The sequence below is a fragment of the Camarhynchus parvulus genome, chromosome 18 (assembly GCF_901933205.1).
Source record: "Camarhynchus parvulus chromosome 18, STF_HiC, whole genome shotgun sequence".
In the NCBI taxonomy this organism is placed as follows: Eukaryota; Metazoa; Chordata; class Aves; order Passeriformes; family Thraupidae; genus Camarhynchus; species Camarhynchus parvulus.
In genome coordinates this window covers 2,289,120-2,305,414 of record NC_044588.1, presented here as the reverse complement: position 1 = coordinate 2,305,414, position 16,295 = coordinate 2,289,120, and the positions used below count along the sequence as shown (strand labels likewise).

The following is a 16,295-nucleotide window of genomic DNA, read 5'->3' as shown; positions in this document are numbered from 1 at the left end:
AATGTTCCTTGCATAAATATTGCTCACTTAATTGTGTAACTGCAAAGTTTGCTGTACAGCCTCGTGTATTTCAGTGTGCAAATTTAATGATAGTTCAAAAGTCACATTATTTGAAGCTGACTTTTTAATGAAAGCAAGCAGTGCATGAAGATGCTATGAAAGCATTTGTTAGAGTCAGTGGTCAAAAGAAGTTAAATGCATTATTAAACATGTTTCCAAGAAGTTCCTTTATGTGGCTGTTTGGATTTAATTAGAATTCAAGTCATTATTGAATATGAAGGTGTGATACTGTTAATGATGTGCCTGGTTCCAAGGGAAGAATATGTTAAACCATTTCAGAGTTGAACTTTCAGTTGTTTCCTGTCACCTCACTCAGCTAACGTGATTCATAGCAGTATAAGTCTTCCTGAGCTGGGCATTTCTGTTGGAAACGTTTTGTGCCCTGGTTTCCTGGAAATGCCACTCAGTGCCTTATGTGTGCCTGTGTGCCCTGCAGGTGGGAGGAGCGCAGGACTGCTTCTGGAAGGATCCAGTATTTAAACCACATCACACGGACAACTCAGTGGGAGCGACCCACACGGTGAGGAGTTCCCTGGGACGCTGTGGGGAGGATGAGTTTGGTTATTGAGCAGCTCTAAGGGGCTCTCACAGGGGGATTGGGTTGCTCATTCCTCTGCTCAGTCACTCTGCACAAGCTGAATGCTTTCCTTCTTCACCATCCTTCTCCTTCAGTCTGCCTAATATTTAACTCAGAAGATCATTCTGACTGCTTTTTTCCCTGTCCTAGAAAGCATCTTTGCTTTCTTGTAGAGATGCTGTGGTAGAGCTCCATAAATACAGACATTACATTTTGCAGACATCTTAAGGGGTGAAGAAGTGAGACCATGAGTAGCTGTCAGACCCTGCTCTGTGACCGTGTAACCCAGAACAGTTACAGCTGATGGCTGCAGAGTGTGTTTGGAAATCACTGTGATCACTTTTTCTGATCACTGTAAATGTGTGTTGTGAAACTGTTTCTCAAGCCACTTTTGCTGTTGCCTGTGCTGCAGGCAGTGTCATTGCATTTTTATCAGAATCCTCTGCAGATTGTCTGTGCCTGCAGATGTTCTCTTCCATTCTCAATATCATTCTGGTCTCTGCATGGATATATTTTATTTTAAATAATCTGGACTGTTCACACTATGAACTCTAATACATGTTTGCAGTTTTGGATTGAAAGGACTGAACAGCTTTTAGTTTTTCTATTTCTGGTATATTGTATATTCTGGTATACTGAAATACCCATTCTAAACTCTAGACACAGTAGAAAAACAAATGCAAAATGTATAATTTGTGTTGAGGATTTCTTGTGACCTTGTAAATCTCCCTTTAACACATTTAAAATCCTTTTGAAAGCAGCATTGAGATACAAAATCATGCTGGTCAATGTTGCTCTTGTGAGCAACTGCTTTTATTCTTGCTTAGCCCTTTTTCACCATCCTCACCTGATAACATTCCTTAGAAGGAATAAGAAGGCCTGATCACTTCCTCAGCCACATGAAGGCAAGGTGAGAAAGTTTGGAGGTTTTCAGAACAAGACAACCCCCATGGCAGGGAGAAATTATGAGTAGGACTCCATCTGATCAGAAGGCTAATTAATTACTTTATTATACTATATTACACTATATTACATTCCATTTAAACTGCGTCTGCCAAGCACTCAACTCAAACAGAATCTCGTGACTGTCAGCCCACAGTCCCCACACACACACCTGGATTCAATTGGCCAGTGAATCAAAACACTCACACCAGAATCCAATTATCAATTCCCTTCAGGTAAACAGTCTTCCATGATGCATTCCACTTGTGAACAACACAGGAGCAGTAAATGAGATAAGAATTGTTTTTTCTGTCTCTGAGGCTCAGAGAATGTGAAACCCAGAAATATTCTTGGGAAGAATTGTGCCTTGCTTTTCTCCATGAAGTGAAATGTGGCGACAGGAGGTGAGGAGGCTCCTGGTTCCTCTGGTGAGCGTGGACCAGGAGCTTCCCGCTCCAGTCGAGGTGTCCTGCTGTGTAAGATCCATGTGTCTTGGGCTGCTGTTTGAGTCCGCTCCGGCTGGCTATGGACCCTGGCCCGCATGGTCTTACATGGACAAAGCAAAAGACAAGGAATGCTCTTCTCCACGTGGGGACGAGTGTCCTGTTTATTGGCTTGGGAAGGGACACCACAGACTCTGGAGACCTCCCCACTGGAAAAGAGGGCGTTGCCTTCTTGCAGGGGACTTTTATACCCGAGAGATGGGGGCGGGGGAAGAGAACCACAGCCAATGGGATACCATTGATGAGGGGCAAGGGGTGGGGGCCAAACCACCAGGAGGGATAGCAGAGAGGTGCATGAGAGAAAGACTGTGTGATGGGAGAAGAGAAATAACAATCTACCTGACATAACATACTCAGCACAAATTTCAAATCACCCAGTGCAAAACACCAACTAAATAAACTATTTAGTGCAATACAGCACTGCTGGTCACTGAGGTGTCCCCAGAGCCTGGGGTGCAGCTGCTCCCCCACAGGTGTGCTGTGTGACCCTCATGGCCACCACACTGAGGTTGTCCTGCTGTCCCCAGGCCAGCATCAGAATACTCGAGCCTGGTGAGCACAGACCTGGTTCCTCTGGTGAGCATGGACCTGCTCCAGTTGAGGTGTCCTGCTGGACAGGTCACTGAGGTGTCCCCAGAGCCTGGGGTGCAGGCGCCCCAGGTGTGACCCTCATGGCCACCACACACTGAGGTTGTCCCACTGTCCCCAGGCCAGCATGCAAGTACTCAAGCCCAGTGAGCACAGACCTGGTTCCTCTGGTGAACATGGACCTGCTCCAGTTGAGGTGTCCTGCTGGGCCCGGGGTGCAGCTGCTCCCCCACAGGTGTGCTGTGTGACCCTCATGGCCAGCACACTGAGGTTGTCCCGCTGTCCCCAGGCCAGCGTCGGAGTACTCGAGCCCGGGCAGGCCCCTGAGCTGCCTGGTGGATGAGAACACTCCCATCGGCGGCACCAACGGCGCGTCCTGCGGGCAGGCGGCGGATCCGCGGCTGGCCGAGAGGAGGGTGCGCTCGCAGAGGCACAGGAACTACATGAGCAGGACACACCTGCACACCCCTCCCGACCTGCCTGAGGGATATGGTATGGAAATCAAAGGGGTCACTCGTGGGGCTCTCAAGAAACGGGGAAAATGGGTTGTGTCTTCTCATGTGGAAAATATTTTCGTTCCTTAGTTGAAGGAAATCAGTCTCTGTGAGTCTTCATGCTGCATTTTTTGTTTGTACATTTATTAATTTGTCTTGATTTCACAGAGCAAAGGACAACTCAGCAAGGTCAGGTCTATTTTCTGCATACTCAAACTGGTGTCAGCACGTGGCACGATCCAAGAGTACCTAGGTAAGAAATGATGGAAGTACCCTTAATATTTCAAATCAAAATCATTTAGGCAGTGCTCTCCTCAAAGTTTTCTCTGGCTAATATTTCTGATTCTTGGCCCCTAATACATTATTTTAACATGTCATTCATCAAAATGAATTAGTCTGTCTTCCCCAGTTCTTCAAGTTGGTATTGTAATGAAAAAATGGAAAACTAGGAAATAAATTATAGTAGTGTTTGGGAAACAGGAACAGTTCACTAATTCTAGATTTTGCATATACGTTAGAGCCAAATCCAGATTTTAGTACTCTGCAACATAATGAAACAAACAGTAGAATCTGAACACTTCCAAAAGAAGTTCCATCAAGATACTTTGGTGAAAACTGGATTGGATTGAAACAGTCAAACTGCTTTTCCTGTTGCAACTATCTCAACACTTGGAAAAAAGCAAATCCTAAGTATTTTAAATTCCATGTCCTTATTTACACAATATAACGTACATACTGTTCATGAAAGTACATGTGATTATTGCTGATGTGTTTGAAAGGAAAGGATGATAGTGGAAATTATTAGTAGCTTCTGATTGTCCTTTAAATAACCAAGAAATCCTGTTGTAAATGATGATAAATCCTCTTGTAAACACTTGCCTCCTAAAGTCCAGGAATGGTGGTGTGAGATTTGTGTGGTTTGAAATTGGGAGGCTTGAAATTGAATTTTGTTACTGTTTTTCTGTTGGAAGATTGTGCCTTGCTTTGATGCACTGCCTGCAGAGCTGAGGCTGCAGTTGTGTAGGAAGGCAGTGACTTGTGTATTATGCAAAACCAGGCTCTAACAAAAATAATATGAAGATCTAATCCTTAAGTTTGGGGTGAGATAGTTCTGCGTGCAATCTAAGTCAGCACTGCCCTGAGGTGTGGCAGCACAAACAGCAGGAGTGTCTCTGAGAACAAGAATTGTTTGCATGAGGATAGAATTTATGTCATTTCTAAGGAATACTGTGTTTTTGAGGCTAATAGCCACAGTCAGGTAGCCAGCAAAAGTAATCCCTGCAGTCCAGCAGCAGTGTGTTCATGGGGAATAGCAGCAGCGGTTCAGTCCCAGAATTTGTTTCCATGTTTCCATTTAAGGCGTTCTGTCCCTTGGCTCTTTCCTCCCTCAGCTCCCATGATTTTGGGAGAGCTGAACACCTTTGGGAAGAGCTGCACTGGACAGTGTGAGGAGTCTGAGGTGTGAATTGCATCCATGAATAATCAGTGAATATTTTTAGAGACCAGCATTTGTTTTCAGTGAGGCTCTGGAATGAATTTACATCTTCCTAATTTCAGCAGAATTTTTCTTGAGACCTATTGAGCCACCTCTGCATTGCTCAGGGCAGAGCTGAGTCATTGTTCATCCACTTGATTTGAAATAGTTTGTTAGAGAGCTCTTTGCTTCCCACAGGCTCCTGGGGTTCTGGGGCAAAACAGCCAGTGCCATACACATCCCATGTGTAATTCTTCATGGAAAGTCTAACTCTTCAGAAATACAGTTTTGTTTTGTATGAGTTTCTAAAGTGTGATTCACAGCTCCTTAGGTGACTAATGTTATTTTAAAAAATGTTTTCTGTCAGAATTGGTGCAGAACTGCAATTCCATTTTGACAAATATGGCAATGGTCTTTATTTTTGTTTGAAGCCTTTATTAATGTAACAGCTGAAGTTAGTTTGTGAAATGAGGGCTATTTGATAAGAACTTTTTTCCCCACGGCATGTGTTCTGGGGTGTGTGTTTTTGCTGTGGTGGGCTTGTACCTTGGGAGCAGAGATTCCAGCTGAACAGATCGGGTTTCTGAAACAATACATTTTCTCAGACTTCATGGAATTGTTCTGTTACATTTACACTTGTTTGGCTCGGAGGCCAATTGCTGAGGTATTTTTCATTTTATATTTGTTTTCACAGGGATCTTAGCAACATCAATTGTGAAGAGCTTGGTCCACTGCCTCCTGGATGGGAGATCCGAAATACAGCAACGGGCAGGGTTTATTTTGTTGACCATAACAACAGAACGACGCAGTTCACGGACCCGCGGCTCTCTGCAAACCTGCACTTGGTCCTAAAGTGAGTCTGGAGCCTGCTTTGGGTCGGGATGCGCTCTGCCATTCCCCAGCCTTTAAGGAGTAATTCTTTGACACATCACCAATTTACTGTTTCACGGCAAAAATGAGCTTGAAAAAAGCCTGGAGGAGCATTTAGGCAGGAATGTGGCTGTTGTGATGCACACAGGGAGGGAAGCAAATGCTGTCTGATGGGAAAGATTGGCCCATAGATTTTTTTTTCTTACAGCAAGAGAGGCACTTTGTTTTGTTTATACTTCATTCAGTTTTCAGTTATGAAGAACCTGTTTTAAAATAAGTTGTGTGTGAGCCAGTGGTGTCAAATGCTGGTGAGTTAGAAAGGGGTGCACAAGTGCCCAGCTATTCTCCTGGAGTAAAGGAGAAATAACTCAGCTCCTGCCTTCAGTTTTAGAGTAGGATTACTTGATATGTTCTCAAAATAAGGCCCCAATAATTTAACTCGGTTGTTTTACAAAAAGGATAAAAGAGGAACTGCGTTTTTTCTGCCTTCGTGTTTTGATATCATAATTTCATCCCACAGTTTTAAGAAGAGAAGAGAAAACTTAAAAGAATTCTGGCTCGTGTTTTATCCCCTAGGCACTCATTACACAGTGGGGATTTTCTACTAAAAATGGAAACCAAAAACCAAACAAATATTTCTTTTTTTCTCTCGTTTTTTTCTCTCAGACAGCTTGTACTAGGTACTTGGGAGTTTGATTCTATTGTTTCTCCTGCTAATAACTTTTAATACTCTTGGGAAACACCTGTAAAGTATTGAGTAGGTGTTAAGTGGAAGAAACAATGAAGAGTTGGTTGGATGGAAAGCCAGGCAGCCCTGGGTGAGGAGTCTGTAGGAGGAATAGTCCTGAAAGGAAGTGAATCATTGGGAAGAAAAGCTGAAGGAAAGAATAATGGGAACAAGCACGAAAAGACAAAGCTGAGGAATGGAAAGCCATATCCAGGAGACAGCATGTCTTTTATCCATTACACAAGAGCTGTCTAGCCTTTACTCAATATACACTTGAACCTCACACCCCAAGAGGGAGAGGAGCCTAAATACAGAAAATATGGTAGAGAAATCACTGGTTTTATATGTGTATGTTACAGGAGTTCAGTAAGCTGCCATCATCCAGACACTTTGGGTGCCTTTTTTTTTCGTTTTGTTTTAGTTTAAAGCAAATCACTACTTATTTTAGCTGAATTGAAACTGGTGGTTTTGAAAATAAAATTATCTTGAAAAAAATCAGCAGTGAAGGAGCAGGTTCATGTTTGAAACACAGAAAATTTCCTAAAATCAATTTATTTTACTTCAAGAAAAACTTCAGACCCTCTTGGCTACAGCAGTGCAATTCTGAAACTGTAGAAAGCTCAGTGAACTGGGCTGTATTTGACAAACTGGCCTCCTCAGATGGGTTTATTTTGAAATGGCAGAAAGGGCACAGTAGCCAGTTCTACATGGATTGTGGAGGACAGATAACAGAGCTACCTTTGTTAGCTGCAAAATCCAATTTGACTTTTAATATCCAGAATCACGGAACCATTTAGCATTTATTTAAACTTAGAGTTCTCCTGCAGTGTGCTGAAGTTCTTCATTTGTCCATCTGTCTTTCATTGGGAAAGGATTTCAGAAACTCACCCAACAGTGTCATCAGCAGAGTCTGCTGCCTGATAAATCATTTTTGGTGTTTATTCTTTTATTACACCAAACAGGATGTGTGAAAGTTTCCCCTGCCTTGAGCCCACCTCCTTGTTTGTTCTTTAAAAAACAAACAAAAAAAGTAGTTTGCCTTAGGCCTGTCATTTTGTAAATTATCTAAGAAATAAGTTTAGACTTCGTGTGGGATGGGTGTGATAGAGTTTTAGGTTCAGAGGCATGAGAAAAAGTTCACTCTCAGTGATACTTTTTCTATTGAGCTGAGTAAAACCATTTGCTCCTCCAGTTATGACATTGTAAGTTATGAAAATAATCAGACCTGTTACCCAATTCTGTTCTAAGACATTGACCAAGAGTTTGTGATAATTTTGATAAGTTATGGCACCTGAAAAGTATTTAGTTGTATCCTTAAAGCACTGTGTGGAATCAAGCATGGTCACTCAGCTGTGAAAACAAACTGAGAAATGAGATTTAGTGACCTTGAGTACTGCAGGTTGTTTAGCTAATAGTGCACTGATCATTTTTAGTCAAATCTGGAAGATGGCATTTTATTTTTCTCATCCTAGCACTTCCTTATTTTGGGAAGCACTGTGTGGAGAAAAGTAACGATTCCATTTGATGCTAAAATCATGCTCATTTCAGAGATTACCTTTCCTTTAAGAATGACCCTGTCTAGCTTTGTGCTTTGGGGAACTGTGACTTTTTACCCTTAAACGTGGCATGGAGGGGTGCTCACTTCAGTAGATAAATATGGCCTTCTCTGATAGTCCTATACAAGGAATGTTTTCACTTAGTCCTCCTTATGGCATTAGAAATTCCAGATGATAGAATAAAGATTTAGCTTTAATATTGTATCAAGTAAATACAGTTTAAATGAGATTCATATTTAAAACTAATCACAAGTGAAAGTTACTATGCACATGGCACAAATGACATAGAGCCACAGGACCAGAGCCAGTGTGTATCTAAATTATTACAATGATTTATATTTTTCTGGATGTCCCTGTGGAAAAGTCTGGAGGTGAATTTTGGTTGGCCGGGAGAGTTTTCTACTAGGCCTTGTCTCAAAACAGACATTGAAATGTAAATTTCATTGAAATTATAAAATACATTAAAATTATTAAATTATAATAAATTTATTATAATTTGAAATTATAAATTTTATTTATGAAATGAAGTTATAAAATACATTAAAACAGTCTTTGGTTCCATCTATTTTTTTTGATCTTTGATATTAAAAAAAAAAAGAACTAGCCTTCCACTGGAAAACATTCTAAATTGTAATGTTTCTTATGCAGTAAATGTAGGGTTTTCTCATGTGCTCCACAGAGAGATGATATTCTTAGGCTTTAAAAATATAGTTTTTATCCTGTGTTGCTTGGGAATGCCATACTAAAAAGCTATAAAAATATCCACTCACTGTGTATAAGAAAGGACACAGAGAGAACATCTCTGCAACATGATCCATTTACTTTTCCTAGTAAGAAGTCAGATTTACCAAATCTCTTGGAATTGCTAGTAAAAATACTTGTTTATCTGTGCCAATTAGTTCCATGTGAACTCCCACATTCCTGTGGTCCAGACTAGGCCAGGTACAAGGGACAAGGTCCTTGCCAAGCTGCCAGTACAAACATCTTTTTGTAAGCTTACTCTTTTCCAGACAAGCCATTTAAAACAGACTATGGTATTGACTGGAGATTAGAGGCAGAGTGTTTGGCAGATCCCTGAATTTTAAAATGGAGGAAGGGAAAACACGCAAAGGAAATATGGAAACGGTCTCTGAGAAATTCAGTGTCAGCAGCTTAGTAGTAAAATTGTATGGATAATACCTTATTGTATGTGCTGTAACCTTTTGCATACTTTGTAGAGTAGCACTAATAGAAATAACAAGCCCTAAAAACACCTGATAGTTGCCAAGAAAGACAGAGCCATATGTCTTTAGTCAGGATGAAATCGCTCTGAATTTATTCTTTACTGGCCCCAGACGTTTTCAGTGTAATCACAGTAATAATCACAATAAATTGAAAGCAGTTTAGGTACAATGCCTGAAGGTTTCAGGAGAGAGCAGGGGCTGGATGCAGGGTGTCTGAGGCAGCTGTGTGTGCTTGCAGCCGGCAGAACCAGCTGAAGGACCAGCAGCAGCAGCAGCAGCAGCAGGTGGTGTCCCTGTGCCAGCTCCCGGACGAGGCCGAGTGCCTGACGGTGCCGCGCTACAAGCGGGACCTGGTGCAGAAACTGAAGATCCTGCGGCAGGAGCTGTCCCAGCAGCAGCCCCAGGCTGGCCACTGTCGGATTGAGGTCTCCAGGGAGGAGATTTTTGAGGTAACTCGAGATTTTGACCCGTTTCTTAACAGGGGGGTTGTTTATAGCTGTGTAAAGGAGTTGTTCACTTACATGGAACCTCGGGGGCTGCAGTTAAAACTGGGATTTTACCGTGGTATGTATTCCAGGGGGATGCCAGCACTGTCATGTAATTGACATAGATGTATCTACCTAAATCAAGGAAAACTTTCTCTGTGGCTGGAGATGTGCAGCCCATGCAGGGATTGGGGAAGGAGTCCGAGCACTTCATGTGTCTTATGATCCTGTCTCCCTCCTTCCGTGTATTTGAGAAGCTGATGAGTATTTTAGAGGGGATGTTAAAAATTCAACGCTATTATTAGTGATCTTTTATGTAAAACTACTACTGAATAGGATTCCTCTTCAGAGTTTGGGTTTCTTATCATTGTTCTGAATTCTCTCTCCAGAATCAGACCAGTTTTACAGCTGTCTGGGCTTCTGAATGGCCAGAGATGCCCACACTGGGGTCTCTGCATTCTCTTTTGGGATGTGATTCAGCAGAATCATTCTGTTGACTAAACACGCTTATAATTCATTGGCCTTTTCTGGAGAACAGTTTGTCCTTTTGAGGATTTTCACCCATCCCACCCATCCCTGTTGCATTTTTACCCCACCCACAAACTTGATCTCCCCACTGTGTTGTCACGGTTTTTCCCAGCCAAGAAAGATTTGTGTTGGTCTTCCCTTTGTAAGCAACTGAAGGAAGAAGGCAGGGAAGGCTACAGAATTATGATGTTCGTGTTCAGTTCAGTGTGCTGGGACCCCACACACCCACCTGCCTCCTCTCTCCTGTAGGGGCAGAGCTTGGGGCTGATACTTGGCATAAATAAGAACCAGACTTTTCTTTTTTCTCTAATTCCTTTGCATTTGTTCTGCCTTTCAATTTGCCTTCTGTGTTTCCTTGGAACACTTACTGACAGAGGAATAATCCTATGGATTTACTGGGATGGCATTGCTGATTCCATGCTTAAGGTGCTTCTTGGGGGCTGGCACATGTGTTTTACCCAGAGTACAAGCTCCACTCTTGGCTTTTCAGGCTGCAAAAACCAGGAGCCCTTATGGAAAACAAAAGGAGTTTACTGACACAATTATTTTATAAGTTATGTGAAAATGAGGGAGTATGTTCTGAATCATTGTGAATCACTGCTCACCCCTGGAAATTTAATGGGAGGGTTCTTCTCATCTTCTCATAATTTTATTTGACAAGTGTTATCACATTTGGAGAAAATTAAGAAACAATCTGTGATTTGAGAAACTGATGAAGATCAGGAAAATAATGTCCCCTTTAAGAGTGTTCCCTTTGGACTCAAGTCTGGAACTCCCTTCACTTCCAATACACAGCAGCAGCTTTTACTCTGCAAACAGCAGTTAATAAAAGGAAGTGTTGTGTGTTTACAGGAATCCTACAGGCAAGTCATGAAGATGAGGCCAAAAGACCTGTGGAAACGATTGATGATAAAATTCCGTGGGGAGGAGGGCCTTGATTATGGAGGTGTGGCCAGGTAAACAGTGGCTGCTCTGTCCTTCCCCTGCACCCAACCCTGCCAGCCTCCCCTGTGCTTTGAAGCCTCAACCAGCCCAGCTTCTTTTATAATATTCTCATTTATCTTTATTTCTGTAACAGATCAAATGTCAGAAGAACATATAGCTCTAGGTAGCATTGTAAAAGAAAAAATGCATCAAAAAAAGAACGAATTTATTGAAAGTAAAATGCAAATTACACATCATGTCAAATTTCTATCATATGTGAGAGGTTTTGGTATCTATAGAAATTAACATATTTTTCTTTGGTTAGTGAAATTTTGGTATCTGAGAATATATACCACTAAATACTTGGCTTTATGGCACAATTTTAACCAAAAATATGCTTTATTGCAAACTGTCACTGCTGTTTGAAGCAAAATGTTGCCACCAGCAGTTGGTGGCCAACTTCAGTCTGTCAACAGTCTGAGGTTATTTTTCCCTTATAAAAAAATGACATGCCCAATTGTCAGACCATTATTTACTGATTTGTGAACACATAATTAAAAGTTGAACTAAATATATCCATTACCTTAAATGGTTTATATCAAAAGCTTTGATTCTAACATCTTTATATTCAAGTGAATACCTAATGTCTTGTCTTAGTGTGTAATGGATGTAGGAGAATCAGAAACTCCAAGAAACTCTCTTGGAAGTGAATAACCTGAAGGAACATCTTGGAAAGCTGTCAGGTGTTGTGTGGTTACTGAGCTAGTAAAAATAATTCTGATTTCAGCCATATCTCAGCATGTTCAGACATGACTTCCTTCATATTTATGTTTAACAGTAAGATTTTAAAAAATCAGACTGTTTTGAAATGATTCTCTGTGTAGGAATGCATTTGTCTGTAGAGTACCAATAAATTATTTTATTTTCTAGGGAGTGGCTGTACCTGCTGTCCCATGAAATGTTGAATCCATACTATGGGCTCTTCCAGTATTCCCGAGATGATATTTACACGCTGCAGATCAACCCCGACTCCGCCGTCAACCCGGTAGGGCTGGTGCCACGTGCTGTAAATCAGCATTTTCTGACCAGAAATCAAACCCACACCTGGACAGGGCTCAACACTTAGCAGCCAAATTCTTACAATTGGTACTGCTGGACACTGAATTTGTACAATTATATGATAGTTTCTTTTTTTGCACTGATCAGACTTCTCAAATCTGTTCTTAATTTTCTGTCAGATGTCAATTTATGGTTCCTTTGAGAGAAATTCGGTTTGATTGTTACTTGTAAGACTCCTGGACTGGAAGTGAAATGCTCAGTGTGCCATGAAACAAAACAAAACCTCTACACAGGGTGTGGGCTTGGGGTTTTCTTCTTTTCTGGGTGTTGAAATTTTGTCTCATGCTCAGCAGTGGGGGTCTCTCTCAGTGCAATGGCCTTGTCTCTGCTCTGTTCCAGGAACACTTGTCCTATTTCCACTTTGTGGGCAGGATCATGGGGATGGCTGTGTTCCATGGGCACTACATTGACGGCGGCTTCACGTTGCCTTTCTACAAGCAGCTGCTTGGGAAGCCAATTACTTTGGATGACATGGAATTGGTGGACCCTGATCTCCATAACAGCTTAGTTTGGATACTGTATGTACTCTGTAGGGTACCTCGGGGTGCTAGAGGCTGTCTCTGTTACATGATAATGGTCCTGAATCCTGGAAATGAGGTGTATTTTGATCTCCTTCTCAGGCAGATTTAAGAAATATCTCTCACACAATTCAGCTTCTTTAAGGCCAAAAATGCTCAAGCTACTCAAATTTTAGGGGGGGGTGTGTGGAGTTAATATTAATTTATTAATTTTACCTATTATTAACAGTAACAGGTTATTAAAATATAACATGGAAACTTAAAGATTAAGATTTTAAAATGTAACATAGTAAAACTGTATGTTCACCTTCTACGTCCAGGGAGGACTTTGAAATGCCATTGAAAAATGAAATTGTGCTTTTGTCAGATAGAACATGGCTGTAATATATTTGCAGAATATGTTTTCCCTCAGTCATTTGCTGCTTTCTTTGCACCAGTGAGAACGACATCACCGGGGTCCTGGACCACACGTTCTGTGTGGAGCACAACGCCTACGGGGAGATCATCCAGCACGAGCTGAAACCCAACGGCAAAAGCATCCCCGTGACAGAGGAGAACAAAAAGGAATATGTCAGGTACATCAGGAGCTTTTCCCAGGGCTCTTTGTCGATTTCCTACAGTGGGGAGGAGCTGTTAATGAAGTCCATTACTGATACAGTCTCCTCTGCCTGACAAAAGTGCAACTCTTAATTTGTTTATCTTGGTAGTAGAAGAGTTCTTGCTTAAAATTACTGTGTGAGAAGTGATACAGGAGTGCTGGATTTACTTCAACAATTACACTGTTGAAGTGATTGTCAGTGTTGTGCTGGGGGGTTGTGCTGGGGGGTTGTGCGGTGCTCTGCTGTAATCCTGTTAGTGGGGCCGTGGTTTGGGGCTGGATAAATTGAATTGCAGCTTTATTGTATTTGAATACATCCTCCACAAACCCAATTTGCACTTGCTCACAGACTTTATGTGAACTGGCGGTTTTTACGAGGAATTGAAGCTCAGTTTCTGGCGCTCCAGAAGGGATTTAATGAAGTAATCCCACAACATCTGCTGAAGACATTCGATGAGAAGGAGCTGGAGGTCAGTGCAGCAGTGTTGTGTTGTGTGTCAGGTGTAATGAGGCTCTCAGAGCTGCAGGAACACGGGGCTGTCCTGGTGTGCTCTCACCTGGGATGAGGGGCAGGGCAAGGGCTGAGCAGCTCAGGGGGTGCCTCCCATGAGAGCTGTGGCAGTGTCCTGGAGGTGACAGCTCACAGCAACTGCACAAGTGGCTGCAGCCCCTCCCCTGTAGCTCAAACCCCTCTGAGCCTTCTGAGGACCTGCAGTGACCTCGGGCTGTGTCACTGCTCTGGCAGAGTCCTGGTGCAGAGTTCTCCCAGGGCATTTCCTCATGTGAAATTCAATGCTGCCAGGAGAACAGGCTGTCAGCCCTTAGTGCACTGCCCTGTGTGGTGTCAGGCACCTGGGATTTGCAGAGCTCAGTTTTGCCAGACTCCATTGGCCCCGTAAATCCAGCAGAAGGAAGGGTGCTGTCACAAACAACTGTGCTACAGAGTGTCAGGGTCAGCATCCAAACAATATCCTCTGAAGGCAAATCCACAGATCCCAAGCTTGCTTTAAACTGAAATGGAATTGCAGTCTGTTGAGTTGAGGGGTTTGCCATGTAAAATGGCCACAGGTAAATTATTCACATGTGCTTGTGATCCCTGGGCTGGAACGTGGTGATTGCTCCTCCTTTATCCCAAATATTCTCACTCCCAGCAGTGAGCCAGCCATGCTGCTAACCCTGAACCATTTTGCAGCTGTAGAATAAGAAGGGGGAAGGTCCAGTGTTCTTAGTCATAAAAATGTCTTCAGAATTATGATCACAGCCTCCCTGAACGGAACCTGATCCACTGTGGGTCTCCCTTCAGGAGCACAGAAAGCTCAGTGTCAGTGCCAGCTCTGTCCTTTGTGTGGTATCACAGGAACAAGATTCCTTTTGGGCCTTCAGAGCTGGACCAGACAAACTGCATAGAAATACTGAGGTCAAATGTGAATTATTCCTGCACTGTCATACAGGGGTAGAATCTGTGCTTCTGTTTAACTGACAGCTCAAGGCCCTCTTGTCTAAGCTTGAAATGGTTGTGTGAATTCTTTTTAATTTGAATTGAGACCATTTGAAAAATGGTTTGTGTACAGAGGTAACATTAAAAAAACAAGAAAGATATATTTCTGCATTGCTTAAGATGAGGGAGAAGTTATAATTTGCCTTTGGTATAAAATCTGTCCATTTTTCACTATCATTTCTTCATAATTTGGCTCCAAACCCATTTTTATACTGATCAGTGATGAAATAATATAATAAATCTATTTTAAATTTACAGCTCATCATTTGTGGACTGGGAAAAATCGATGTTAACGACTGGAAGGCAAATACCAGGTTAAAACACTGTACCCCCGACAGCAACATCGTGAAGTGGTTCTGGAAGGCTGTGGAGCTCTTCGACGAGGAGAGGAGGGCGCGGCTGCTGCAGTTCGTGACCGGCTCCTCGCGGGTGCCTCTGCAGGGCTTCAAGGCACTGCAAGGTAACGCCGGGGCTGTGCTGGAGCACGGGGAGCAGCTGGAGATGGGGCTGCAGCTGCCCTGCGACTTCTGAAGAGCCATTTTAATGTCTGATTGCAATCACCAGTAGCTCTTTTTTGTCCGGTACTTTCTTATGCAAAGAGAAAGTGCAAATGGCTCTTTTATTTCATTTCTTCACTTCCTTCTCTGGCAGGAGGTTCTGATCAGCTCAGATCTTAGAGGGGTTCCAGAAGCCAGGATTTTAATTCCTAACTTTTACAAGCCCTCATCAGTTGCACAGCTCTGGGGGTTCTTTTAGACTGAAATGCAGTAACACAACTCAAGCTCAGACTCTTATATAACAGCAGAGTCCCCATGAGAAACACTGACCCTCTGAATTGTATTTCTAATGGCTGCTCAGATCAGTTTTGCTCAGGTTGGGACATTTGTAGCTTCTTCTGTCCTTTGTGGCATCTTCAGTGCAGACCAAGTCTAAACAATGACTGTGCTGCAGTCTTTTTCCTTTAGCAGAGACATTAAAGAGATTTCTAGTAGTCAGATTAATTTAATAAAATTGTAAGGAATTGACATTATGACACGGTGGGATTTCAGTGGAATTGGCCACTGTTCAAGACCTGTTACAAAACAGGGACAGGTACAGCTGTGTCAGTTTTGTTGTATAGGAGGGCCAAGAAAAGATAAATTAAAAATCGTTGGCATTATGCAGCACACCATGTGAAAAAGCTGATTTATTCTTCCTTATCAATGCTTTTTTCCTTATCTTTCCTTTAAATAACTGCAGGGCTGTCTGGGTGGCCAAGGAAGGGTCTGTCTCACAACCACTGAGACTTTGCAGTTTTTTCCTGCCTTTTTATGATTTCATCTTCCTTGGTGCAGAGCTTCTCTTTGTATTTTAGTTGCTCTCTCATTGCAGTGCACCAAAGACATTTCATGTTATTCCACACAGTAACAGAGATCTGCTCTGGATTTTCAGGTGCTGCAGGCCCACGACTCTTCACAATACACCAGATTGATGCCAGCACTAATAATTTGCCTAAAGCTCATACCTGGTAAGACTTTCTCAGTTCTCTCTTGTGATCTGTAGCTTAAAGACCAATCTGCTGTCAGAGCATTTGGAGCAGTTTTACTTCTTTTGTCTCTTATGACGAAATCA

General features: G+C 42.4%; 1 protein-coding gene across 1 annotated transcript in view; it reads left to right on the top strand.

Moving 5' to 3' along the window:
- SMURF2 (SMAD specific E3 ubiquitin protein ligase 2) overlaps positions 1-16,295 on the top strand; it is a 61,505-nt gene that overhangs the window by 41,161 nt on the left and 4,049 nt on the right. The window contains exons 7-18 of the mRNA XM_030962248.1: positions 497-580; positions 2,960-3,162; positions 3,333-3,417; positions 5,333-5,491; positions 9,253-9,463; positions 10,880-10,983; positions 11,882-11,996; positions 12,410-12,588; positions 13,026-13,163; positions 13,536-13,656; positions 14,943-15,144; positions 16,116-16,191. Of these exons, the coding sequence (XP_030818108.1) occupies positions 497-580; positions 2,960-3,162; positions 3,333-3,417; positions 5,333-5,491; positions 9,253-9,463; positions 10,880-10,983; positions 11,882-11,996; positions 12,410-12,588; positions 13,026-13,163; positions 13,536-13,656; positions 14,943-15,144; positions 16,116-16,191 (1,677 nt within the window). The remainder of the gene's footprint in view (positions 1-496; positions 581-2,959; positions 3,163-3,332; positions 3,418-5,332; positions 5,492-9,252; positions 9,464-10,879; positions 10,984-11,881; positions 11,997-12,409; positions 12,589-13,025; positions 13,164-13,535; positions 13,657-14,942; positions 15,145-16,115; positions 16,192-16,295) is intronic.